General features: G+C 37.1%; 1 protein-coding gene across 4 annotated transcripts; it reads right to left on the reverse strand.

Moving 5' to 3' along the window:
* Positions 1–216: 216 nt before the first annotated feature.
* On the reverse strand, positions 217–23,102 carry LOC124394526 (muscular LMNA-interacting protein). 4 transcript variants are annotated; one of them, XM_046862832.1, is made up of 13 exons: positions 22,933–23,102; positions 13,752–13,859; positions 12,675–12,794; positions 10,718–12,415; positions 9,936–10,007; positions 9,721–9,801; positions 9,556–9,639; positions 9,411–9,461; positions 9,104–9,157; positions 6,854–6,898; positions 6,155–6,286; positions 1,514–1,570; positions 865–983 (listed from the first exon to the last, which is right to left on the reverse strand). In XM_046862832.1, exons 1-12 carry the CDS (start codon positions 22,966–22,968, stop codon positions 1,553–1,555), a joined length of 2,499 nt encoding a protein of 832 aa, XP_046718788.1. In that variant the 5' UTR covers positions 22,969–23,102; the 3' UTR covers positions 865–983; positions 1,514–1,552. The 4 variants fall into 4 exon arrangements, with proteins under 4 accessions (XP_046718770.1, XP_046718761.1, XP_046718788.1 ...); XM_046862814.1 differs by lacking the exon at positions 1,514–1,570 and having other exon boundaries at positions 217–983; positions 10,718–12,412; positions 22,933–23,100; XM_046862805.1 differs by lacking the exon at positions 1,514–1,570 and having other exon boundaries at positions 217–983; positions 22,933–23,099.
* Positions 23,103–27,745: the final 4,643 nt, after the last annotated feature.

The raw sequence follows: 27,745 nt of genomic DNA on the forward strand, positions 1-27,745 counted from the left end.
GACTGTGCGAGCAACCTTGTGCTGCCACCTGTTGGTGTCTTACAAAACTAGTCTTGAAACTTTTTTTATACCACTTCATATATATATATATATATATATATATATATATATATATATATATATATATATATATATATATATATATATATATATATGTGTGTGTGTGTGTGTGTGTTATATGTGTACTTTTACATGGTCACATTTAATACATACACATTACATTAAAGTTAATATTTATTTCAGAATACTGCACAAATAATGTACACGTACACATGAAATATTACTTGAAAGTCAGGATTTATAAAAGACATACATCTTAGGCAGGATGTCCTTCAATAAATGCTTCATCTTTACAACATTGAGGAGTCCAGATTTGCAGTAGAGATTTTGAGTAGAAACAAAATCAGAATAAATCAGATAGTAGAAAAAAAGAGAAAAGAAATAGTATCATAAGCAAATGGTACAAAACAGTCGCTTCTTTTCGCTGTGATTTCTGATAAATGCATTTTGATAAAACGGCCTTTAAACAATGGCATGCGTTTTATTGGTTCACATGATAAACCTGATATATACGATCATACTTTCAGTGAAAGTAAATGGTTTTAGGATCGTTTCATTACATCTTGAAGGCAGAACAGAAATGAGACTGTTCTAGAAACTGTCCTCCAGCGGCGTCTTCAGTGGTTTCATGACATGATTTCACAATTCTAGAGGTCACCTGTCACTCTGTCCAACTCATTCTGTGCAGACACTTAAATGTCAATAGCAATGACTTTCCATTTTCGCCCCTTCATGGACTTTACCGAGATGGAGACATGTTATAGAGGCGCTCTTCTCGGAGATGGAGTGCTGCGCTCCCTGGACTTGAACACAAGTGCGGGGCTTGGCGTACACTTCACGGGTTCCTCAGAGAAATCTTGGTCCATCTCCAAATCTCCTCTTCCATGTGGCTCATCCTTAGTCACAAACGTCCTGCTGACAAACTGCAAAGAAACGGCTACCATTATTGATGAACAGACAACAATCAGCATCTGGGCTGCAGATTTAACACTGCAGGTTTTTTTGATTGTTTAGGAGGAACCTATCGATGGTCTGTTAGTCAGTAAGTAATTACTGAAGCAGCACGCTGGATTGATTGGAGCTTAAAGGCACAGAGATTTATTATTTTTTTAAAGTGCATTCAGGGACAAAACATTGAGGTTCAAATCAAAACTTTACCATGTACCACTTCTTTGTTAGCATTATTACACCTTTTAGGTGCTAATAAAAATCTATACAGTGAAAAGCTTTAACCTAATTAATCAGTGTTAATTAGAATATGCCAAATTAATAATCAGGATGAAGGTTTACTATCAGCTACGCATGTAAAAACAAGAGAATGAATGTAACAGGTAAAGAGGAGAACAATAATACCGCAATCAGTGAACAGCTTCGTGCCATGAACTAAGGGAAGGCTTGTCAATCACGCGATCAATTACACACACACTAATTAGTTATTAATAATGCAGCTAACCAAGGGAGTCTTTGGGCTCTTCACACTCTTGTTGGTCATTTATGGTGCATGACAATTCTATAATTAGAGCACAGAGAGCGATGTGAAGATACAAATGGGCTACGGAAATTATTCATTAACATACTGCTAATAAAATATAATTATTTGAAAAAATTGCAATTAACCTCGTCATAATGAACCCCAATCAGTGTGCAGCTGTTAAGGGAAGTGAATTAATGGGGAGGGGAAGTAGTTCCTTTAGATTTGTAATTTATTTAAATTTCATTTGTTCATCTTCACTTTACACTTTATCAAAGAGTTATGGTGGATTCAAAGTATACACACACACACACACACACACACACACACACACACACACACACACACACACACACACAGATGTAGGTTACGTGTTCAAGTAAAAGGAAGAAGTCATTGCCACTGATCTGAAGACTATGTGCCTCTATGTTTGTGTTGACAGTTTGGGAGGAACCACTTATGGCTGGAGAAGTCAGACGTCCCAGTACTTTTGCATATATAATGTTCATTATGTAATTCCATTATGGTAAACATCTGATGTTTGTCTATTCAAGAACTTTTATCTCCAAGTGTAATAAACTGAGGATCAGTTCAAAGGCAAAGTCTGCTTTGCTGCTCATTCAACAATACAAAATACAGGAGGAATATTTTATATATATGTAATAATATGTTCTTTTTTATTTTACGCATTTATTTACTCACTTTTGACTATAGCTTTCAGACAGGAGAGCGATGCATCATGCGACTGGTAACTGTATAATCAGATGTTACTGACACTATTACCATAGTTCAACAAATTATACATCTTTTTTTCAAACTGTTCTGACAAACATCCTGAATGGAAGCAAACATGTTACAGGAATGCATTTGATTCTGCAAATATACAAAATGTATTAATGTTTATTTAATAGAGTTGTTGATGTGGAAAAGAGTCAAATATAATTGTATTGTAGAACATTACTAAGAGCGAGCCGCAGATTTACTGTGCTGTTTGACATTTCGATGAGCATCAGATCCTGAAGGTAAAACGATTAAAACCACGACTAAAATGGAATTTAATTAAATTAAATATAGTGTAAAGATTTTTTTAAACATATATCATTCATAAATAAGGCAGCAGAGGCAAAATATTGCACCAGGTCCATATACAATGTGTGTCCTTGTACGTATGTGTGAATTGATTGTGTCTAGAACACAAGCTTGTTTTCTGCTCTTTTATAATATTTTTTTATTGAGATTGTGCAGTAAAGGAGTGGAAATATACACATGCAAATGTTTCCATCTGTGTGCATAGGGTATGCGTCCAATATTCAGAGAAGCGATGTGAGTAGGGTCGGAATAGACAGAAATCCTGCAAAAACACTGTGCAGTAAAAAAAATTTAATTCTTTAACAAATTTTAACTAAGAGCAGCCAACTAACACAGCACTAAGAGAGATAAACGGCTTTCATACAATCGGATTCCTTTATCAGATGCAGCAGCAGAAGCAGCAATGATCCTTGACCTTATTCCCTTTTGAAGATATATGTTTAAATTATGGGGGTTTTCTCCACTATGTAGACACATGAGTCAGTCAAAGCACTTCATCCAGCTTCTGTATTATAGAAGTTCCCTGGAGGGTGACATTACAACATGATGCTCTTAATAATGAGAAAAATCCAGATCGAGAAGAGTCCCATTTATCCAGACTTATGGGAAAAGTGTATTATCAAACTATATTATATATATATATATAAAATTGTCTCTGTATATTTGCCTTTGAAAAGTCCCATTGGGTAGAACTTGTTGAATGCCAAGTTTGAGTGAAGAAAGAACAAAGGATGTGATGTTTGGATATACGCCAGGAGAGAAAGAGAGACGTCTAAGTTCTGATCCAACAGACTTAAAAGCAGACAGAATAACATAACATCTGACTGAAAGGATAAGCACCTCTGACTTCAGGGGACGCAGTGTGATGCAAAGTTTAGAGAAATGTAATAATAAAATCGAATATTCTTTACCTGTTCACATGCATGTGTTTTTGATCAGATTTAAATAATAATAAAAAAAACAATACAGTGAACTATAATTCTGTTAGGATACTGTGTACTATATGTAAAGTAAAGTATGATGTAAAGTATAAAAAGCAAAGCATATAATTACTGTATATTAATTGCAATAAAAAACAATAATTTGATGATTCTGACTTCTAAATTTCTGGTGTTTTAGGTCTGTTATAACTCTGTTATAATGTACCTTCTTTTTATGCACATCTAAATATACTTGCATTATTGTTTAATGATGATAGATAGATAGATAGATAGATAGATAGATAGATAGATAGATAGATAGATAGATAGATAGATAGATAGATAGATAGATAGATAGATGATAGATAGATAGATGAATGATAGATAGATAGATAGATATAGATAGATAGATAGATAGATGATAGATAGATAGATAGATAGATAGATAGATAGATAGATAGATAGATAGATAGATAGATAGATAGATAGATAGATAGATAGATAGATAGATAGATAGATAGATAGATTTGTATACAGTAACTAGATAGATAGATAGATAGATAGATGAATAGATAGATAGATAGATAGATAGATAGATAGATAGATAGATAGATAGATAGATAGATAGATAGATAGATAGATAGATGATAGATAGATAGATAGATAGATAGATAGATAGATAGATAGATAGATAGATAGATAGATAGATAGATAGATAGATAGACAGACAGATAGATAGATCAATATATAGAGGCGTCCCCAGAAGAATTCTTATTAATAGCAGTCCACATACACTGCAGTCTTTATAAGTGCCCTCTGTTATCACCCATGTTGTTTGCCACTAGATCCAAAGTTGAGAAGGATCCAGTGGATCAGATGGTTGCTTTTTTCTACAAAGTGATGGTTGATGGTGACATGTGTCTTATATATGGGCAAAAATATCTGGTGTAGGAATCAAACAGAAGCAAATCTAAAGGCCATGCAATCTGACTATAAGGAATATGACAGATATTAAGATTGTACGCAGGTAATTTGACAGAGAAAGATGAGGATTAAAACCCTTGCAGCGATGCGATGCTGCATGCCTGCTGATAAAAAGCAATTGGAACAGCTCTTTCCTTTCTGGGTCTCATCATGTGATGGGCACAAGAAACCTCAGGGCTTTTCTATTAGGTGGTCAGTAGTCATTTAAAATGCATGGAGAAAGATAGAGAGAAGGAAAAAAGATTTTTAACCCCTCAAACAACAACTATGATGAAAATGCAGACTTTTATGTAAAAGCATTTTTGGTGGGTCGACATTTAGTTTTGAACATGATGATAACTTCATCGTGATTTTTAAAGCGCACTTTATTTTATAAACTTTATACACTTTATAATTTAATCAGAAATGTTACTGTGCAAAATTATACACAGCAACAGCGATTCTGAAAAGAAAGGTTTTTTAAAAGGAAGCAAATTCAGCCATGTTCCTGAGCATGATGCAATCCTGGGGTTTTTTGTCCATAGCCAGGATTTAGTGCTGGACCTGAATCCTGAACTAAAAGGTGAAATGTGCAGCATGAATGAGTCCAGAGGTTCTACATTTATACATTAAGGAGGAATTATTGAAAGGAAATTGGTTGTAAAGTTACAATAATAATAATAATAATAATAATAATAATAATAATAATTTTTCCAAATGAAAAAGTTAAAATATTGAAGTTATGGATGAAAGTTCTTGTGTTGCAACAGCAAAAATAAATATTATGCAGAAATGTACCATTACAGAAAATTAAACAACGTAATGGAGAGTGTGTTAAAGAAGTGAAGAAAAGATTGCAGGCAGGGTGGAGTGGGTGGAGAAGAGTGATAGCAGGAGTGATTTGTGATAGAAGAGTATCTGTGAGAGTGAAAGGGAAAGTTTATAGGACTGTGGTGAGACCTGAGATGTTGTATGGATTAGAGACAGTGGCATTGAGTAAAAGACAGGAGGTGGAGCTGGAGGTAGCAGAGCTGAAGATGTTGAGATGTTTATTAAGAGTGACGACGATGGACAGGATTAGAAACGAGTTTATTAGAGGGACAGCACATGTAGGACATTTTGGAGATGAGGTAAGGGGGGGAAGACATGCAGGTAGTTGGTGTGAAAGAGGCAGATGTAGAGGACAGGGGGGTGTGGTGACCACTAATGGGAGCAGCCGAAAGAAGAAGAAGAAGAAGAAGAAACCAAGTGATATAATAAATCAGGTTGCCACACACACACACACACACACACACACACACACACCTAAGGAGGTTGCAAGAAAGCAGTAACCTAAGAATCAACCCATAAAGGCACTGGTCCAACATTCCATATCATTATACTGTATATCATTATTTCAAGGTTCGTACAGAAAAATGATAAAAATTCCCTATGAAAGAAAATGTCAGTCACGTGCACAGCCTCATTTCGGATTCTTATATTTATATTATTATTATTATTATTATTATTATTATTATTATTATTATTATTATTTTACTTACTTATTTTTTTTTAGGTTTTTCCATCTTTTAAGTAACTGATGTTCTGGAATCACAATAACACATTTCAGTTGATACAGTTTAAAGCCGGTAAAACAAAATACACCTCCTACCTGGGACTGGTGATCACTGGAGAACCTTGAAGAATCTTTCTGCCTTTGATAAGAATTTGAAAAACATCTTCTCTCTCTGTCATCTTGTAATTTAGGATTAACCATGACCGCTGTTATAACCCCAGGTTTTGTCTGGAATAATGAACATAGAAAGTTTTACTTTAGTGAGTCAGGATATTTTTCATTAGAAATAATCCCACATATCAATTCGAGGTCCTGCTTTGAAAAATCATGTTTACTAGTTTTGACACGTGTGTCATCGATGATTATATTATATACCAGTTACACAATATACAAGATCAAAGAAGCACCAATTAGCCTGGAAATGTAATTCCATTGTATTTCACCATTTGGATTTATTTATATTTTTTAGCCTAATCGGATTCTTGGTTTTGTTTAGTTTTGTTTGAATAACACTCCTTAAAGGATTAACAATGCCGCAATGGGTTTTCTGCTATTTTCTTTTATTATTTTATTATTTCCTTATTCCAATTAGTTTTGTATTCGGGGTTCACTCTCGAGGTATTTAGAGAGCTCTTGAATAAATTCAGTCATTTGGTTGGTTTCTGAGTTTCTCCTTTTCATAGTTAGCTCTTTACTGCATTGTTCATTAATCAGGTCTTAGTATACTGTACAAAGAAGCCGTATATTGCAACCCTCTTTCAAAATTTGGTGAAAACAGAAAAAAGAAAGACGTACCAGTGTTTTCTCAGCAGGTGTAGGAGACTGGTGGTGGAAATGAGCCTAGGAGAATGAGGGCACACGCCATATGTTTAGTTGATAAGTTGTTTATTTGAATAAAACCTACAATATAGTTAATGTGCAAGACTGATCATTATTTATAAATTTTGAAAAGGACAGGAATAAACCAACTCTTTCTCAACTGGCTAAAAAAAACAAAATACACTCCAGTAGACTTGTTTTGGTGTAAATTATTGATTGCCTCTGAGATGCTCTAACTGAGCCAAAACACCATATTACTGAAAAAAACATGAACAATCAGCTATGCGAGCTTCTTCTGGAGTGACTTTAATTAGGTTTCACTTGCTGATTGAATTTTTGGAACAATGCACATTTTTACACAAGATTGTGTCACATTTATTGTTATCCATGTAGAATTTGTGCTCCTGGGAAATCACAATGTTGATAAATACTGCAGGTGTTCGGTTGTTTTTTCTCTTCTTGCTCAGTTTAACACAGTTTAACATTCATTACCTTTTGGGAATCAAATGTAGTTAGAAAACCAGTTTCTATACCACTAGTTATCCAATATTTAATATCCAGTGATTTATAGTCAACACATGGGTCATGATGGATAAAGAGCATACAAGGTGGGAATACCCCCTGGACTGAACACCACTATATCACTATATCACAGTGATCCATGATCCCATGTTAATGAACATTTGTCCCATGAGGTTCATTTAAGACCATTTTATTCTTACCTGACAAACAGCTGCCTCCATAATGTTTTGTCCATGAGATTCCCCAGTTCCTATACACACCTTGAATTCCAATTTTGTTGAATATTTATCTGTTTGTAGCTTTGCAGCTTTATCTCATGAACAATGTCATGAAAGAATATGCAAAACACTGCTTTATAAAACCTTGTATGAAATATCATTAGCTACATTTTACTCATTACAGTCATTGATATCTGCATTCTGTTATCACACTTCACATTACAAACCAGAGTTTATGCCCCTTCATGTTGGTAACTGACTCCTGTCTTTCATTAGTTTGAACAGATCTCTGAAATAAAAGAAGCCATCTGTGCACATTTGCATATTCATGATTCATCCAGTGACAAACAAGTACTGATTAAATGAGCAAACTAGCAGCACAGAATGGAAAAAAAAAACATTAGCGGTCAGTTCATTTCAAGTTGTTATTTTGCACTTGACAGTCTTTTTTCCCCTTAAATTAGAAAAGGAGGCAAAAAAGCGATGGATTAAAGCTTGGTTGTTTTTGATGCTATTTCGCACACTTCTGTGCAGATGATGGTGACAATCAAATGCACGTGTTCCATTCTCATTATGGCACATAGTGAACATGTCTCCAAATTACAGTAAGACAACATGTAGTTACTGTTCACATCTACACATTTATATGTCAATCATTTATGTTGCTCTAAAAACAATTAGTTCTTCGTCTGATTTCAGGAAAAGATCCAGAAGTCAACATATGTAGCTAAAACCCAAGTACCATGGACAGAGATTCCACTTCAGCTCAGCACGATGGCACCAAGTTAGAATTTGCTGCAGAGGCAACGCTTTTCCCCCCAAAGGGGTTTGTATAGAGGCTGTGCCCATTATAGACCCTTAGTGGGGATCCTTCCTGACTAACTGTGGCAGCAGAGTGGTGCCCCAAGAGGCAGGGGAGGTCTGTGGAGCTCTAGGGTTATAGTAACACATCAGACAGCTGTTACTGTGGATGGGAAGGTGTGATATGGAATCCATCAAACAAGAGGCTTTGGTATCCACTGCTGCTCACACTATTGGGCACAGAACCTTGTCGGATTAATTGATCAGTTGTCTCCAAATGGAAAATTTTGCACCAATCAGATACCAGTCTTTTTTTAGCCAAAACAGTTGTGCTTTTCATTCAAGCAATCAATTGAGGTTCCATGATGAAAGACCAGTAAAACATTCTTCAATATATTCTCTACAGTAGACTACAGTACCAGGAATTAATCATTAGATCAAATGTTTATCAAACATCATGTGCAAAATTAACCAAAAAGTTTGGACACTTGTTATTCAGAAAGATATACATTTAGAAGGTCATGTTGCAATGGAATTTATATTACTTAGTGAACATGTATAGGAAAGTATCCTGATGAAATGCACCAATCCCAAAGCCCCAAAGTTACATGTGACATCTGTTTTCACAACTTATAGTCACCTTCACACTAAAGCAAAGTCATGCATGTTTTAAACAGAAACGTACGTATTTCGTTTCTCGTCCTAAAGATCTTGGAGGTGGTGGTGATGGTGTTGGCTTCTGTAAGCAGGAGGAAAAGGAAACTGTATTATAGAATACTTTGTATATAAGATGATATTTCCTTTATCTATTCTCATTCATATATTGTATTTTACCCTTTTTATTGGTTTAAATAAATGCCCAGTTATTTGTTAAAATTTGTAATCATATAAATATTCAGATTATATTAAACCTGCTGGGTTTAATTACACTGTAGAGTGTAAAATACTGTGTATAATTATGAACGCTGCTCAGGCACAGCTTAATTACATACCCTTGTTGTCTCGGATGGCACTGCCAGTTGGTTAGCAGGGTTTGATGGACTCTGAAAATGTAGAAAATATTTAATTGTGTGAAAAATGTGTATTAAAATGTTAGTATTTGAGCTCAGAAACGTTACAAATGAACGATAAACTTACTGTTCGGACCGTGTCCTTTAACACCTCATCAATCACCTCATACAGCTCTTTGGACTGCTGACGAAGCTGAGCAGGGCTGCACATCTACATGCAAGACGTACAGCTCACATACAGACTTTGAATATTCACATTTTTAGAAATTCAAATAATATTTACAGAATATACCTGAGAATGAGGATCCTCCCAGGCAAAACTGTCACTCGGGTCGAGGGAAGTGTTATTTTTATTAACCTCGTCATCAATTGCCTTCATAACAAAGAATAAATTTACCATTTCATTTGTTGTATCCAATTGGTTGTAAATTGTCATTTAAAGTCTGTCGATGGTTTAATATGATATGATTAAAACATATATAATAGTGTATTTATGAAGTATCTCACCTGCTGTTCCAGAAGGAGTGTATTGGTTGGAATAGCAGCAAAAGCTTTGTAGGTAGACTTGATCTTATGCGGCTGTTAGAAGGGAATTATTGGGTAGATATAACAGGAAATAAATTAAATGTGAAGTTCACACAGGAATAAAATGACTCGGCTGCACTAAAATGAACATTCAGGCAATGATATACACCGATCAGGAATAACATCATGACCACCTGCTTAATATTGTGTTGGCCCCCTTTTGCTGCTAAAACAGTCGTGACCCATCGAGCATCAACAGCATGAAGTTCTTCAGCAGTTTGAGCTACAGGAGTTCGTCTGTTGGATCAGACCACACGGACCAACCTTTAACACTGTTCCTTCCTTGGAGCACTTTTGATAAATTCTGACCACTGCAGACCAGGAACATCCCACAAGAGCTGTAGGTTTGGAGATGCTCTGACCCAGACGTCTAGACGTCACAATTTGGCAAACTCGCTCATATGCTTACGCTCGCCAATTGTTCCTGCTTCTAACATCAAGTTTGGGGACGAAATGTTCACCTGCTGCCTAATAAATAAATCCACCCACTAACAGGTGCCATGATGAAGATCATCAGTGATCTTCACTTCACCACTGATAATGTTATAATGTCATAATGTCATGTCTGATCGCTGTATAAATCTGCTTTTCCTGTTAATGGATATCATGTTTCTTAGCAGTGTGGGGATCTTCAAGAAGGATGTTGTTAATGTATCCAAATAATGCATGTGTGAAAGAACATGTGTGTGTTTTTGGTTACTTACCTTTTTACTCCCCCTGTCTGTACAGTCTGGAGAACTTTCCCTTAGGGATGAAACTGGGGAGGAGCGGAGAGAGTAAGATGGCGAAGGGGAGCGGTGATGATAGGAAATTGCTGGAGATTGAGACAACGTGTAGCCTTCTGATGTTGAAATGCAGGATCCAGGTCTTGGTGAAGGAGGGACAGGAGATACAGAAGGTGTGATGGTGAGATGGGTGAAACCAGCAGCTCTTGGTGAAGGAGAGACAGGGGATACAGAAGGTGTGATGGTGAGATGGGTGAAACCAGCAGCTCTTGGTGAAGAAGAGACAGGAGATACAGAAGGTGTGATGGTGAGATGGGTGAAACCAGCAGCCCTTGGGGAAGGAGAATGTTGAAAAGCTGGTGCATGAATTTTTTCTGTTTTGTAGAAGATTTTTCTGTCGTTTCGCGAATAAAAACCTGGTTTAATATCGGTGTATTCTGGGATTGCAGATGTCATGACTTCTTGAGCCTGTTGGATTCGATTTTGATCAGGAGTGAGAGATTGTTCGTGTGAGATCAGCGCAGGCTTAAAATCGGCAGGTGATGTCTGATGAGGTTTTATATTTCGTACAATAGGAGAGGGGGTTTCATTTGATTTGTGTCTATTTCCTTCGATTTGGGAGTCAAACTTGGATTCAGCAGAAAAATGGTCAATGGAAGATGAATCAAGCAAGAAGCTGCGGTCTGTGGAGACGTGGATTTCTTTATGGGGTTGTTTGTATAGGTGTTCTGGAGAGAGCTTAGAAGGATTTAACAACGTCAAAGAGCATCTTTTATGTGGTGATTTAATATCACTTCTGGATACATGAACGTTGGAGCGGGTTGCATCTGGTGTGTCAATTGCTGTTGAAGAGAGATTTTGCGTGTTCTGGTCCTTGGGTGGCACAGACCCAGTCTTAGTGATTAAACCTGGGGGTTTTGGTTGTAGTTTGCAGCTGGGCTCTGTACAAGTCATGCTTTTAGACACACAAGACTTTGCTGGTAAGTTCACCATGGGAGTGACAGCTGAAGCTGCTGAACATGCTGTGCAGGAGGATATGTTGACTGGGCTAATGGGCCAACAAGGAGAGTAGGGCCTCTGCAAGGAGGGAGAAAGAATCGGCAAACGTCCCTTTCTTAAGATAGCTGTTAACAGTGATAGCTGTGTTGGTGGGGGTCTATGTCGGGCACGGGTGGACAAGGGGCATGATGAGGTGATATGTTTTTTGCAACCAAGTGTCTGACAGGAGGTAAGTGGCATCTGCATGAGGCTGGATCCCGGGGCAAGTTTATGGCATTTGATTCTCATCACTGATGAGGTAAAAGTCCCTGATCTTACAGACGAACAAGGCGAGATGGAACCGCTCGGAGATAGCATCTGGACGGCAGACCAGGATGTTTCATGCTCCCAGCCTTCAGGGAGGATGGACTCTTTAGAAGAGAAAGGAGATGTAAAAAGGTCCACAGAGCTGACCGGGCTCAGGACCTCATCCTCTCTTTGAGCCTCGGTGTTTAAAAACTGCCCAGACCTGAGTTCAGATTCAGTGTTGTGGCACTCTAGCTGAGGGATCTTTGGAGGCTTATTAGCAGCTGTATCCAGGGGGTCAGAGTAAGGCTTTGGACTTGTGCATCCTATTTCTGCATGAGCCACATCTGGGGCAGGTAATGGGGAAACAGCTGGCTTGGTATTATATTTCTGCTGCAAAAAAGAGATACATATATCATTAAAATTAACAGTAATTTGTTTGTTTAAAATATTTTTCAACATTTATTTTACTACTAAACACTGGCATTGCATTAAATCATTTGTTTAATATTTATTTTCCATTATTAAACACATTGAGTGTTCATACTCGCACTCGTACCGCTTGCAGTTTCACATGAACTAAATACGCAATTTATAATGGTGACAGTGTAGACACTTTCTGGGACTGTATACCCTCTGAGTTATTGCTCACCTGAGGTTCAGAATGCTTGGTGATGTCTTGGAACTCCATGTCACTAATGTACACAACTTCAGCCTTGTGAATACCTTCATTTGCTGTTTTTCCAGCTGCAGCCCCATTGTCTCCTAAAGCCTGCCATGTGTACAGAATATGTTTCTTAGTGATGTAAAAAGTAAAATCTCAGCAAATCTCAGTACTCCAACAATCCCAAATAATTGATACAAAAAGTTTTGGTTGGAAATGTAAAAGTAGCTAAAGTTGGGGGTTTTTTTGTGTTGTATTTTGTGGATAAACCTTCAGGAGCTGGACAGAAAAACATTACGATTAACCTTGGACATATTTATAAAGTAGAAATGGATGGGTTATTTGGAGAAAAAAAACCTCCAGACATTTTAACTGCAATCCTGTGTGTTGTTCAACTATAAACTAGATTTTATTTATCCTAATACAGAGCTGAAGTTTTAAAATATGTGCTGTGAATGTTTACTTTCACAACAAACTTATAGACAAATAACGGTTTTGCTGCTCAACTGCAGTTCAGTATTCAGAACATGAAGTCTAAGTGATGAACATACGCAGGACAGCTGCAGATATGACTATAAAATAGCTGTTGTAATAGTAGTGTATTGTGGGTGTAATAACAATACAAGCCATGGACACTCTGAAGATCCACTGCTTAATAAATGTAATATTTTATCAATATTTTTGTTTAATACTTCAACTCATTAGGTCACGGCTGCCTCGTTTCACCTTCAACTCAACTCGACAATGATCGACGTTTTGAGAAAATTGAACAAAGTAAAAATCGTGCACTGTTTTCGTGTGTTCCCGTTCTAGTTAGTGTGGTTTAAAGGATTTGTGAAGGAATTGGGCATTTTCTACTCTTCAGATCAGGTTATGCACTGATTATACGCCAAATATAACCTCATTATAAAGTATCAGGTGTAAATAAACTGAGATGTTTGCATGCATACGTGTGATTGTCTGAGCACTTTTGCTTTAAATGCAATACCCGCAAAAGTCTGAGAGCGGATGCGTGCATTGGCAAGAAAATCCTTTATGAGCTGTATAATCCTGGATAATAATTACCTTACTGAGATTACTCGATACTGATTTCACCCTGTTCTCAGCAGGCAGTTTTTTCAGGATGGGCAGGAGGGAGAACGACTTGAGCTTGGTTGCAAAGACAATGGAGACCTTCAAAAAAAAAAGATAATCATAAGGATATCAGTCCATTTTAAATAAACAAAATTTTCATGCTCACACTTTACACTGTGCCATACAATGGACACAAAAGGTTTAATGAAATGACATACTGTATAGACTAAAATGTTTCTCCCTGAAAACCACAGAGTGAAGATGATCTGCTAAACGCTGCAGGTTCTCAGGCTTAGTTTACCTTTGTACAGGCAGCAGAACAGGAATCAGGGGTTTTGTGTTTTCGAAGACTCGTCGCAGACGCACTTCATTACTACGAGCAATTGAAGAATCGTGGAAACGCTGGAAATTCAGATTATTTTAATTACAGTACGACACCGAGTTCTCAAATGGCATCGACGGAAAACGTTCACACGGAAAATGAGCGTTTTAATAAAAAATACGATCTCAGCAAATGCAAAATCAATAGCCAGGCTTAAAAGGTGTGAAATAACTGCTGTGTATCAGAATCATACTGTACACTAGATCCCTCAAGGACAGGTTCTCCTTTAGACCACCACCAAACAAGTTCACCACAAATTTAGAGGTCCACAACTGAACCTGCTCCACTCCAAACCTGTTCCAGCATGACAATGTGCCTGTGCATAAAGCCAGCTCCATGAAGATCTGCTTTACATGGGGAAGTTGGAGTGGAAGATCTATAGAGCGCCATCACTATTGAATATAAGAATGTGAACGCTGGCCGCACACCAGACCTCCTCACCTTCTCACCTACACCAGTACCTGACTTTACTAACACCCTTGTGGATAACTAAATCTCTACAAATCTTCACAAAATTGAGTGGAACATCTTCCCAGAAGATTGGAGCTTATTATAAGAGAGACTCAATGTGAAAAGGGATATAAAAAAAAAAAAAATGGATGATGAAATACAATGAAATATATAATTAATTATATTACTGAAAACAACTTGAGTCTTTTTAATGACAGCGGACACTCGAGCCGACACGGACACCATGAGATTCTGCTCAGACACTTCGGAGACCGAAATGCCAGCATGGAGGTGATGGTGTGATGTTTGGTGCAGGAACGATTTGGTTGGTTCATGGAGAGTTTGTGAATTTGACTGACGCTTTTTATTGAAACGGTGATGTTCCATCATGCGTGGTGAGATTTCATTCATTCATTCATGTCGCCGAGGAGGCGCAAGAGAACTCGAGCATCTTCACGCAATTTGAATCCAGAATCCCGTCTCTTTTTTTTACTGAAGGAGGAACTGTGAGATGTCATTTGTCAATGCAATGCAAGTCAATGCAACTAGTTTAGGCATTAAATAAGTGACACTTTATCGAACACTTTGCTTGTTAGCAACCACCTTCATGAAAAAACTTTATTTCATAGGGTTGCGTAATAATAATGTAACACAAATGGGTAGAAAATGCATATTTTTAGGACGTCATGAATATCCTGTCAAACACTATAAGACAGACAACATCCTTTGGCTCAAGTATGTGTATATGAATAATGCTAATGTGGTGCAGTGTTCATTAATATCCACTCGTTATTTTTTATATGTCGGATGTTTTTGCATAATGCCGTGACACCGAGTGTAGACATCTTGATCATCCAATCACACATGCCAATAACCAACCCACTGAATTAAAAAACCAGTGAATTATTGTCATGTACGATGTATGACATCACTGTTATACTGAGTCGAGAAATGTTTTTATTGTTCATGAGTAGATGTCTAATAATGGCAATAGCAGCATTCGTGTATTCGCTCCTACTCTTTGGAATAGTGTTCAGAGCTCAGACACACAGTTTAAGTGCAGATTAAAAGCGTATCTTCTTAGCGAGTCCAACACATCACACATCATAACCTTGTGCTCCAGTACATCTGATCAAACAGCTACGCTAATTCCTCTCCACTGCTTCTCTTTTTCCACACATCCCGAGGTTGCACCAGCTCCAGTCGCGTCCCACCTCATGAAGATTATGGACCTTCAAAGAGTAGATCCCAAACCCGCAAGCATCCTGAACCATCTAGAGATGTACCAGCGACATTTGAATTCCAATTCATGTAAAGTTTTGACATTGGAACTCTTTAAACATTTAAAGAATCTGCCATGGATGAGTTGGTGTTGGATCTATGATGATCTCAGATGTTGAGATATTTTATGAGTTGCTCAGTAGCTCCTGGTTCTATAACGTCAACTGACTGTATAAGACTGTAATCATAATCACACACGGTGGTGCTCGTGGTATTCCTCACTCTTATGTGTTTTGTATTGTTCTTAATGATTTACTGTATAATCAGACTCTTGATATCATCACAGTCAAAACTTTTGGCAATTTAGTGTGTGTATTATAGTGACATTTCAAACTAATTATAGATAAGGCAGAACTGGAGCTTTCTGGGAAGGCACTTGTGCAGCATGTTCACAGATACAAAAATGAAGTTTAATTATATTAATATAATAATAATACTGTGACACATTGAATCTGCTCAGGGCACAATAAAATCTCCAGACTGCCGAGCTGTTCTGGAGAAAAACCTTCTGCCTGGAGATATTAATGACATAAGTGCACTGACAGAGTTTTTACACGGACATTAAATGTAAACCTGTGAATCTCTGACCTTTTATAACCTTGCAGTTAACACAGAGTTAATATCGTTTGTTTTTGTTCGTTTTTTAATTTAGTCCTAACAGTTTAGATAAAAATTCTGGAAACTTCTCAACCACCCTGAAACTGAATATAACCAAATTATCACATTTGGCATGCAAAAGATAAAAAAGTATTTCATTTGTGACCATTATTTCTTTTGTTGAAAGTGTCCATATTAATATATGAATTTATTTCCATTTTACTGCATATCAAAAAGAAAAAAAATCCACTTCTGGATTAAATCATATTATGTGGAAATAAAATATTTAATACTAAGCAGTACAGTACATTTCCTCAAATCTACAGCAAGTCTGGTTGGACGTAAGTCAGGTCTCTCTCCCTTATTATTCCTTTTGTTGTCAAAATGAAGGTTATTTTTCCCCTGACATGGAAGAAGAAGCTAAGAGCTTGGGACATCTCAGGGTTTCTGCATAAACAGCCAATTTCACCAAACAACTAAAAACATGTCAGTGAATTATTATAACTGATACCATTATTTATCTGTGAATCAGACAGCGGATGAATCATTGCACATGTAACATCTCATAATTAATATAATCAGCATTATGTGTAGCAAATCCTTTTTTTTTTTTACATGAGATTAAATATTTATTTTTATACACACTATAGTTTAAAGATTCACACATACGAGTGTAGACTAGAAGATCTATATAATTAAATAAGAGGGCAGTCGGGTGATTTAAGGGATTAAAAGGATTTCTGCAAAAACAATATCAATTCTCAATTATGTTTCTTTTCCAGCAAAACAAATCTCACTTGCAAATGGTGCTAAAACCCTCATTAGATATAAAGACTGGGATTATTTACTTAATAACAGGAGCTTGAGGCAAGAAAGACAAGCAGGAACTTGAAAAACTAAGTAAAGATGAAAACCGTGACTTAAATGCTTGTTCTCATTATCCCACATGTGCAAACACTCAAGTGACATGACCTGGTGAGGTGCAGTGGCTGATGGGAAACGTAGTCAAGCACTGATTTCAGCTCAGTTACCACATGTGTTGGAACAGGACGATATAAATAATATATAGTAATAATAATACATAGAATTGATCTTCTGTGTTTTATATATAAAACATACACAAGAACCAAAATGTATTAATGGGACCCAAAGCGGTCAGTTTTACCTTCGCCGCGAGCGAAATTTAGCGTGATTTCCGCTAGTTATAATGTTATATCTGAAAGTTGTTTAAAAGTTTTTAAGGCTAATAAAAATTAAATAAAAACGTTGGTCATGTGTGGTGATTTACTTTAGCATCGCGAAAATATTAGCTATTTTACTATCAGGTTAATATTTTAAGTCTGTTATTATTCTGTAGTTCGCGGAAGTGGGCGGAACCGAACAGAAAAATCACGCGCTGGACTTTAATCAATGCTAAAATGTCAAAAGTTGGCAACATTCCAATTTTTCTTTGAACTAAGATAATTTTCTTAGCATTTTTAAATGTCAGACGTGATTCTTAGAAACTTCAGAAAAAGGTGAAAATGTTTCAAAAAAATGATTTTTAGACCTGATTTTATTCTGTTTCTCAAATCAAGCAAAGTCACAAGTTCATTCCTTTGTTACATAAGTGAGGTAAAGAATAAAGGAATGAAAATTGTCATGCACAGAATATGAAACAATCCCCAGACGAGAGCTTTCTTTAAAAAAAGAAAAAAGGGGAAAAAATTGCATCCATGTGACACAACATGTCAACAGAACCTGTAAGGAATGTTTCTGATGCCCTGTGATTTCCATGCCATGAAGACGTGTGTTAATTAGCACACAAAAATGAGAATTTCCAAAGACACGTGTCAAAGCCTAAAATTTGACATTTTGCCAAATGGCGTATAAAAAGCAGCCGGTATTTGACACGAGGTTATATTTTGATGATAGTAAATCGCTTCAGACAATCCTTTTGTCTGGTAATTGTCCATTTGTCATGTAATGATGGTTCAGATGGATGCAATTGCAGTTAGACAGCTTTAATGAAGACAAAGACAAAGAAAAGTGTAACTCAGGCTCAAGGTCAGGTGATAAACATGCAGAAACATGAATATAAAATAAACCAAAACCAGAAAAGCACACACACGGTTAATACGCTTGTATTGGCAGCTGGACAAGACAACAAGAGCGTATACTTCATTTGTGAATGAATCATTTATGTGCTGGTTTTGTAAAGTGTTCCCAATGAGTAGCTCGGCTATTAAGACCACTCGCACGTGTGTTTCGAGGATCTCACGCTCATAATGTCTAAACCAGATTTAAACAATAACCAAACGAAGCAGACGATGGGAGAAATAGCCGTCTCTGTAACAACAATTTCCACAAGACCTCTAGTAATAGTCGTCTAAAACATGCAGACAATAAGCTGTTAAAAATGGGACATTGGCTCTAAAATCTGTTCACACTGCCCCGTAAAACACCGCACTTAATTACATCCACATGAGCCGTGTGAGATAATACACAATCATTACACAATTCTGCCATGAAGTGAGCAACCTGTTCTCATTCTGTTATCTGTCCTGCATGTTATCTGTTCAGGCACATCAGTGATCAATATATTTACAGCTTTATTTACAGCATTAATCATCGCCAAGGAAAAAAAAACGATCCCCTCAAAAATCCGGAAAGTTCCAGTGGAAAAAATGATCTAGGGATTATACTGTATATATGTATATAGGATTTTTTTTTAAATATCAGCCTCTATTAAAAACATTCTCACTGGGAAAAGCAAGTACATTGAGATCTGATCCCTAGTGCCATACCAAACGATCCATACATAATACACACTCCCCCACAAACACACCAAACACACTTCCCCACAAACACACTTCCACACAAACACATTTCCCCAGGCACAACTAGACACACATACACACATGCACATGCTGGCAACCAGCAACCATTAATTATAGAGCAATATATATATATATATATATATATATATATATATATATATATATATATATATATATATATAGTATTATTATATTATATATATATATTTATTATTATTATTATTATTATTTTTATATAATTTCATATTTTATATATATTTTCATAATAATAATTTTTATATATTTTTTTTTTATATATTTCCTGTTGCATGTATTCTCTGTCAATATAATGTCTTTTTATAGGCTGCCACTAACCAGCACAAAACACTTAACACTGCACAATAGAACAAATTTACCAAGGCCCTGGATGAACCCCATTCCTTCATCAGAACAGTCTTTGTTTTGTTGATGGTCTTCAAGAAGAAGATTGGTTTAAAACCTCTCATAGGCATTCAAGTAAATTAAGATGCTGTGACGACTGTGAATGCAAGTGCATAAGTAAGATCCTTTTAATTGTCTAGAGCAAAAATATCCTTTTTTTCAAAGCAAACTATCATAATGGATGGATGGATGGATGGATGGATGGATGGATGGATAGATAGATAGATAGATAGATAGATAGATAGATAGATAGATGATAGATAGATAGATAGATAGATAGATAGATAGATAGATAGATAGATAGATAGATAGATAGATAGATAGATAGATAGATAGATAGATAGATAGATAGATAGATAGATAGATAGGAATTGTTTCAAGCCTTCTGGGCCTTCTGATCAATCCTGGCTGAGACACCTGGATGAGTGTGTGTGATGCTAAATGACCCGAAACACCAATGACCCCAGCATACATCACTGAGGTTGTGTACCAGTGCACCAGGAACATTATTTGTTACTTGATCAGACTTTTGGGGCGTTTTGGGGAATTTAGAGTCATGAGACCACTGATATTAGGTTCAAAGTCCAGGAGCTGTGAAGGAGGGTAACTTCTTTTATGTATATATATATATATATATATATATATATATATATATATATATATATATATATATATATATATATATATATATACACAGAGAGAAATATCATCCACCAGAGGAACGGTATCAGTTTTATTGTAATTGCTGTTGCCCGGTATATTTAATTATTCACTGTCTGTTTGTGTTGCCTGTAAACATAACCTCTACGTTGACCCTATTTTATTTACATTGTAACCACAGAAACCTAATGAGTCACAAGTAAACAAGTCCAAGCTAAGGAAAGTTCCAGAAGACACTTTGTACTTGCCAGTCGAGCTCTGTATCTCGCTTTCACTCTGCCTTCTGTGCGTGAGATTTAATAACCGCATCTATATTAGGGCTCATATCACTGCCGTAGCTTTAATTTCAAGCGGGCAAAGGTCTATTTTACTCAGTCCGCTGTTTGTATACTGTCTGGTTGTGACCTTTTGCTGATGACTGCACACACATGCTTGATAAGTGACTCACCCGAGACTTTTTATAACTATGTAGTACAGTAGTTACTGTATGCAGAATAACGTAACTGCAGCACTCTAAAATGCCAAAGGTTCTTCCTCTAGCAATAAAGTGTTGTTTAAAAGGAAAAAAGGTTTGTTGCACCTAATTCCTGCTAAGGTTTTTTTGTTATGCACAGCAGATAACCTTCACAAAAGTGCAGCAGGATATTACTTCCTTTTCCCACATGGTCCCGCTGCTAAGCTTGAACTATTGAAGACAACACAACAAACTGGGATAATCACCAACAGAGCAGCATGACATCTTCATACAACTGCTTTCTAAGTCAAAAGCAACCTGATCTTGTCCTCAAAATGATTCTGATCAGACACACAGAGTGAGTGTTAAGTGGACTTTCTCATTAGTATGTTGATTTTAGAGACCGTAATGAATAGGTCAGTAAAACCTTAATTGCCAATTACGATGCCTCATTACTCCATGCCTATACAAGTAGCAACTGCAACCAAAGCTTCATAAAGAGTTTGTTTATACCGTTCACAATAAGCACAATCTAAACACATGCAAAAAAAACAAAACAGACGAATGTTTTGTGAATGGAGACAAGAAGAATCGAAAAAAACAGCAACAGTTTGGAGGAAAATCGAACCAAACGTTTGCTAGAGCTTTAGCAAGAAAAAAGTTCCCACTATTACTTCTGAGTAATATAGAAAGTATACTCTCAGGACCTTCTTTCTACAAGGCCAGTTTGCACTTCAACCTTAATATATAGAACAATAATCGATAATCATGATTCTCAATTTCCTACAGCAGCACTGAGACCGCGGATTTTTCTGATAAGAAAATGCAGACTTTGAGAGTTCGATTTCTCACTCAGAGTGTTCAACTCATTTCTAAATCCAGCCATGAATCTTCAGCTTCCATTTACAGAGCCTGTCAAAATCTTTTGTTTTTAATGCATGTCCCTTTAGATTATATGCAACAAACTTTGATTGATTTATTTTGTCCAAACAAGATTTTCCTTTGTCTTTTGTAAAAAAAGTGCTCCCCTGACATGAAGAACATCTTGACACACTCTCGGCATCCATACAGTTCGTTTCCCCAGACATTCAGCTGAAATAATTTGTCCTGCCTCTTGTAAAACTTGCCAAAGATATTTTCATTAGTTGGAGATTTCATTCTTGTGATCCAGTTCATCCCAGAGCAGAGCGGATCATCGTCTTGCTGTTTCAACGAGACGCAGTCTAGAAGGAATTGCTTGGTGTTGATGTATGGAATAGTAGCCATGTTGGGTCCTTTCACTATTTAACGTACATGTTATGAGTTCACATGTTCTTCCAATACAAACACGTGAAATGGAAGGTGAAAGAGCTACATGTATTTCAGCAAAGACGTATTGCCTGAGGGGACAGTATGCAAAATTTGTAGCATTAAACCTGGATTGTTGTATATACAGTAATCAGAAGGAACTTGCATGTTTCTCTTAAAAAACATCAAAGCTGTGTTTCCAAACTTTTGACGGGCTCTAGATGTGCAACTTCCTGTTTGGGGATATCATGCATTCATGGATGCCAAAACGTCTCTCATATTTCAGCAGCCAATACAAACAATACAAATGGAGGATGAAAAAATGCGATTGCAAATTTCACGATTAAACTTATTTTACTTTTCAAAAATGGTGGTTTGGTTTGTTGTTTGTTACGTTACTTCACAATTTTAAAAACAGGTATTAACATCATTTAAAACTATAAGTAAAACTTATTAAAGAAACCTTTTATGGGACCGTTAGACAGCAAGACGCAAACATTTCTTTTTTTGTTACGCTGAAAGTCATGTCCTGTTCTGTGGAAAATACCTTCTGTGTTGATACTGTACACTCCATGCTATATACAGAGTATCTGTAAATACACTGTATTATTCTTCTGAAATCATGTATTCTCTAAACTCCTCGTATACTCCTTCTCCAGACTCTCTATTCGGCACATCCCAGGCCTGAGCTCGGTCAAGAGCAATTTAGTGTACAGAAGGTCACTGATATCGAAAACAATCAATAAACCCAACTGACATCTAAACAGTGTGATGACCAAGTTGACTGGTTAATGTTTCTAGCCTGAATGTCACTGCACTCACCTTTCCAAAGACACTGCGTGGCTGCTCCAAGGCCATGCTCTCGCTTGTGTTGCTAGAGTTTGTTTGAACGTCTGTTACCGTGTCCACATTGCCCCACACTCACTTCTCAACTGCAAAATAAGCTGGAGCCTCTTGCTATCCAGATAACTGCAGAGCCCTTTAGGCTTCTATTTATAGCTTCACAAAAGCCACAAATAGCCCGGTGCCGGACACAGCGCTCCAGTCACACATAACAACAATGACTGCCTGAACATCAGCGCCAAGGATTCTATCATCTTACAAAGAAAACTTTTAAAGTTTACAATCTTTTATTCCATGAGCTCAACAACCATGAGCTATAATGACCTCAGCATCGATGTAAGGAGCAAGTTATTGGGATGTATTTAGAAATGAATGTATTTCTCATGCCCGCATTCCCAATGGTAATGGTGATACAGGGTGGCATTGTGGGTAGTCTTACCGCCTCCTGGACAAGTAGGTGGATCGACTAGTTTGCTGTGTGAACGTGTGCATCTGTAAAACATTCCCACCTTGTATTCAGTTTTCCTGGAAAGAGAAGGATAGATTCCAGATTCACCAAAGTGGATACCAGCACAACAGTATATTCTTTTGTTTTTCACTTCTGTTCCTCTGTATACACTTTTCATCAATCATTTATTTTTTCCCCTCATACTAGTTTCATACACAACCTCAGACCAATCCAGTGTCATCATTCTCTTTATTTTTGAATTGTATGAAGTCCAAAAGCAAAGAAAATGTGCATTACTTATTCAAATCAAAGATAATCAAAGCGGCACAGGATCAGGAGTGTTTTTATATTTACGCTCTACAGTCAGACAGACGCCCCACAGCGGCGTCTCTCACCTGAGACAGATCTGTGCTTCATATAAAAGAGGAAACTAACTTTATTGTCGAAGTCTGGCTCCTGCTGCGATCGAGAACATGACATCGTGAAGAGAAAGGTCACTTCATAGCATTCCCAGTGGGGTACTTTTTTTCTCTCTGATGATTGATTGTCTTGGAGGTGGTGATTGGATGATTGAAGATGATGGCGATTATGCAGTGTTTCATCTCTAAGAGTTTTGACTCTGAACACTGTGATTTTAACAGACTTTATAAAACCAAACCAGTCCAGAAACAACTAAAGTAAAAACTTGTGCACACGAGTTCATCTTTTAGGCAAATTTTAACATTTTTGGTGTATTTTGCTCACCTTTTGTTTCTTCCGTTAACGAATGAAGAAGTCAGTCAGCTGTAGCAAATGTATTTAATGCTTTACTGGAGCAAAGCGCTTCAGTACAGGAGGAGCTGCGAATAGGAACAGAATGATTTGTCTATATACGTTTATATAAAAGCAACAAAAGGAAATCAATTTGCACTTTTTGAGTTCGTTCCGTTCAACTCAATCAGAGTACCGGTAAAGAGACTGTAGTGCAAGTAGCAAATAAATGAAATGAAATAGTAAGTTTATGGTTATGGTGTAATTTGTTATGCAATACTGTACTATAAACATAAACACATAAGAGTGCAAATGGTAAATAAATAAGAATTATAGTGCAGCAGGACGAAAAAGAGGTAAGTCTGATGCTTGTAATATTATACAATAAAAGAGATCATTGTGTTAAGGTTCGTAAGGATGCTTTTTATGGGACAGTTGTAGATCTTCACCCTGATCTGAGGAACACAGTGAGATTTCCTTCGTCTCCTCAGGTGACTACGTACAGGTGCCAGAGCAGGTAAAGTTCCTGTAAACCCAGGGGCTTTAGTCCCACTAATTAAACCCGGGGTGTGTTTTAGTCACCTCCAGTAATCCACACTCAGTTCTTTGGGTTTTCTGTGGGTTGGAGTTGTTGCTCAGGCAATTACGGTAATTTCATCTTCTAAATTCCACTTCCACACCCCCCCCATTTCACGTAGCACATGAGAGTGAAAGCAGCGCACTGGGGAGGACGATGAACTCTCACTCTGGCACGCACTTCATTCCTCGTCCCGTCCGCAGCTGCTACCATCCATCATGTGTGTGTGTGTGTGTGTGTGTGTGTGTGTGTGTGTGTGTGTGTGTGTGTGTGTGTGGATAGACACGCTGTGAGAGTGTTCCAAGTACATAGCCTTCCATGATTTTTGACATGGTCCTGCATTGATCTTCTCCGTGATTTCCCTCCTAATTTTGCACATCAGTTGGCAATTTAAAGCACAAAATTAGAACAAAAACATTGCGTGGAAATGATCTGAGCTCCAAAGTCATGGAGTAAAAATAAATAAACAAAAACTGAATGCTTCAACACCACGGTAGCTGAATGATCTGTACAAACTTATTTATACAATTGAGCAGTTATGGGGTCCAGGGCCATGCTCAGGGGCACAGGAGCGGCAGCTTGGTGTGGATTTGAACTTATGACCATCTGAGCCAAAGTCAAATGCCTCGACTAATAAGCTACCACTTATTAGGTTTAGATCTGGGGGTTTATGAACATTGTAATTTACTGTGACTGCCATTTCCACGTATGATGAGTCAAGTTTAACCAAATATCTTATCTGTATGGACTTATGTTTGTAGAATGGCAGGTGGGGGAGTTGGGTTAGGGGGTTTTCTGTTCAAGCCATGGAGATCAGGTTGAGTGGTGGAAATCATTTAATCCAAGACAAGGCCAAATCATTACCTCCATAAAGACAAACTTAATGATGGTTAAAATATTCCTGAATAATGATCCAACATTCCACAATTTGCCAATTGTGATGTCTAGACGACTGAGTCGGAGCATCTCCAGAACAATACATTTTGTGGGGAGTTTTTAATGTAATGTCTGATTTAAGGCACCATTCCAAATGATGGACCTACTCCTTATAAGGTCCTTGTGTTAATATATTATTATGGGTTTCTCTTATTTTATCAGCTGCCAGTCACTTCTGAGCATATTTGATGGAAAATATGAACATACAGACAGAAATGAATAAACAGACATTTAGAAGGTAATAGTGGATTCCTAGAAGGACCTGGCTAATGGAGACATGATGGCACCTTACACCTTGTTGCTGCCTCACAGCTCAATGTTTCTCAGATTGATCCTGAGCTCAGGTTACTGTCTGAGCAGAGTTTTCTCCAACCACCAGCATGGGGTTTCTCCACCTTACAGAAACATGCCAGTGGGCAAACTGCTTTCTGGTTTAAATGTCCCATGTTACAATACAGTTACATAGACAGCGTCTTTTCATTATGGCTCATGTTTATCATATATCCAAGATGGAAAGACTTTACATTCCACTTGATAAGATACCAAGGCTTATTTTCAGTAACTAAAGTAGAAATTCTAAATCTCCTGATTTTACATGCACATTTTTGTTAATTCAAACAATACTAGCTTTGTTTTGTTCTCTGACAAAATTCAATGTTGTACTGCAAATTCACGGTCGTCTGTCCTTTCATCACAGTCCAAGTCAGATAGAAATCTGAAATCAAGTCATATTTAGGCAACTACAGTATGTAACCCTATACCTATTAACTCAAATTGCATCCATGCATTTCCCTTTTTATCAGGATTGTTTAACCTTCTCTTCGCTCTGCCATTTTTTTTTACTAATGACTGATCTCATGGATAATGAAAATATTCAGTAGCCGAACTTGAAAAAAATGTTAAATGATAAAGGTGTGATGAATTAATCCTAAGTGAAATATCATGTAAATCACCAATATGTACTAATTTAATAAATATGTTTCTTTCCAAGTAAACCTCACATGCAGTTTTATACAGCTACCGGGTTTGAAGCTAGTCAAAGAAATTAGCAAAGAGAACAGGCAAAAAATATTTAGCAACTTAGACAATTTATCTACTTGAATTAATGAATTTAAATGTTAGCCAATTAACAAAAGTTGACAAAGAAACAAACTAAAGATTTCTACACTTTTTTCAAATATATCCTACTGTAAGAAAAACAATGAGGAAAATAATGCATCAGTTCTCTGGAGTTTAAATGTGACATTTCTGTGTCTAACAGAAGAACATTTGTAAAAAGGAGAACAAGAGAGAAGATATGATCAGACCACCTCACCCCCACAGTCACACATGGAGGTAGAAGCCTAATGGTTTGGGGTTTGTTTTGGAGCAGGAAAGGTTCTAGAAAGTAAAAGGAACCAACATGGCTCCCATTCCATACTGCAACACCATGCAATTCCGTCTGGTTTAGAGAGCAAACAGTCACCTGGAGTGACATCTACCATGGAATTACCTGCCCAGTTTATTAATCCTATTAAACTGCTCTGGGATGAAGTGGATCGTAAAGCCCTCTGTGAAGGTCCGAGGCGGAGCGACGCCCTCTGACATCAGTGAAGCCCAGGGGCCAGGCGAACACCTTCACAGGGGTCTGGAGTTTAGCGATGCCCTCGGAACTGCCTGTCCTACAGGAACAATTCAGAGATCTATTTGTGGTATTAGAAAATCTACATGAATCTTTACTCAGTAATGTCAATTATTTTAAAGGTAAAAAAACAAATAGGTATAAAGGCAGAAAGACCATGTGGGATGATCACAAATATACCAAGAGCAATTCTAGAATTTAACCCCTGGGGGTTCATCGTTCAATAAGAATGAATGATGTGCAAACAGTGATGAAATAGAAGCACCTTTGAAGCGGAATGAAAAAGCTAATGGTCATGTTTGTTTGGTGTGGGTGTTTGTGTGTGTGTGTGTGTGTGTGTGTGTGTGTGTGTGTGTGTGTGTGTGTGTGTGTGTGTGTGTGTGTGTAGGTTTGTAGTATATGACATCTCTTTCCACCAAATAGTCAAACTAACAGAAATGAAAATAAAAAAGCATGTGTA

This window comes from Silurus meridionalis, chromosome 2 (assembly GCF_014805685.1).
Source record: "Silurus meridionalis isolate SWU-2019-XX chromosome 2, ASM1480568v1, whole genome shotgun sequence".
NCBI classification, from domain to species: Eukaryota; Metazoa; Chordata; class Actinopteri; order Siluriformes; family Siluridae; genus Silurus; species Silurus meridionalis.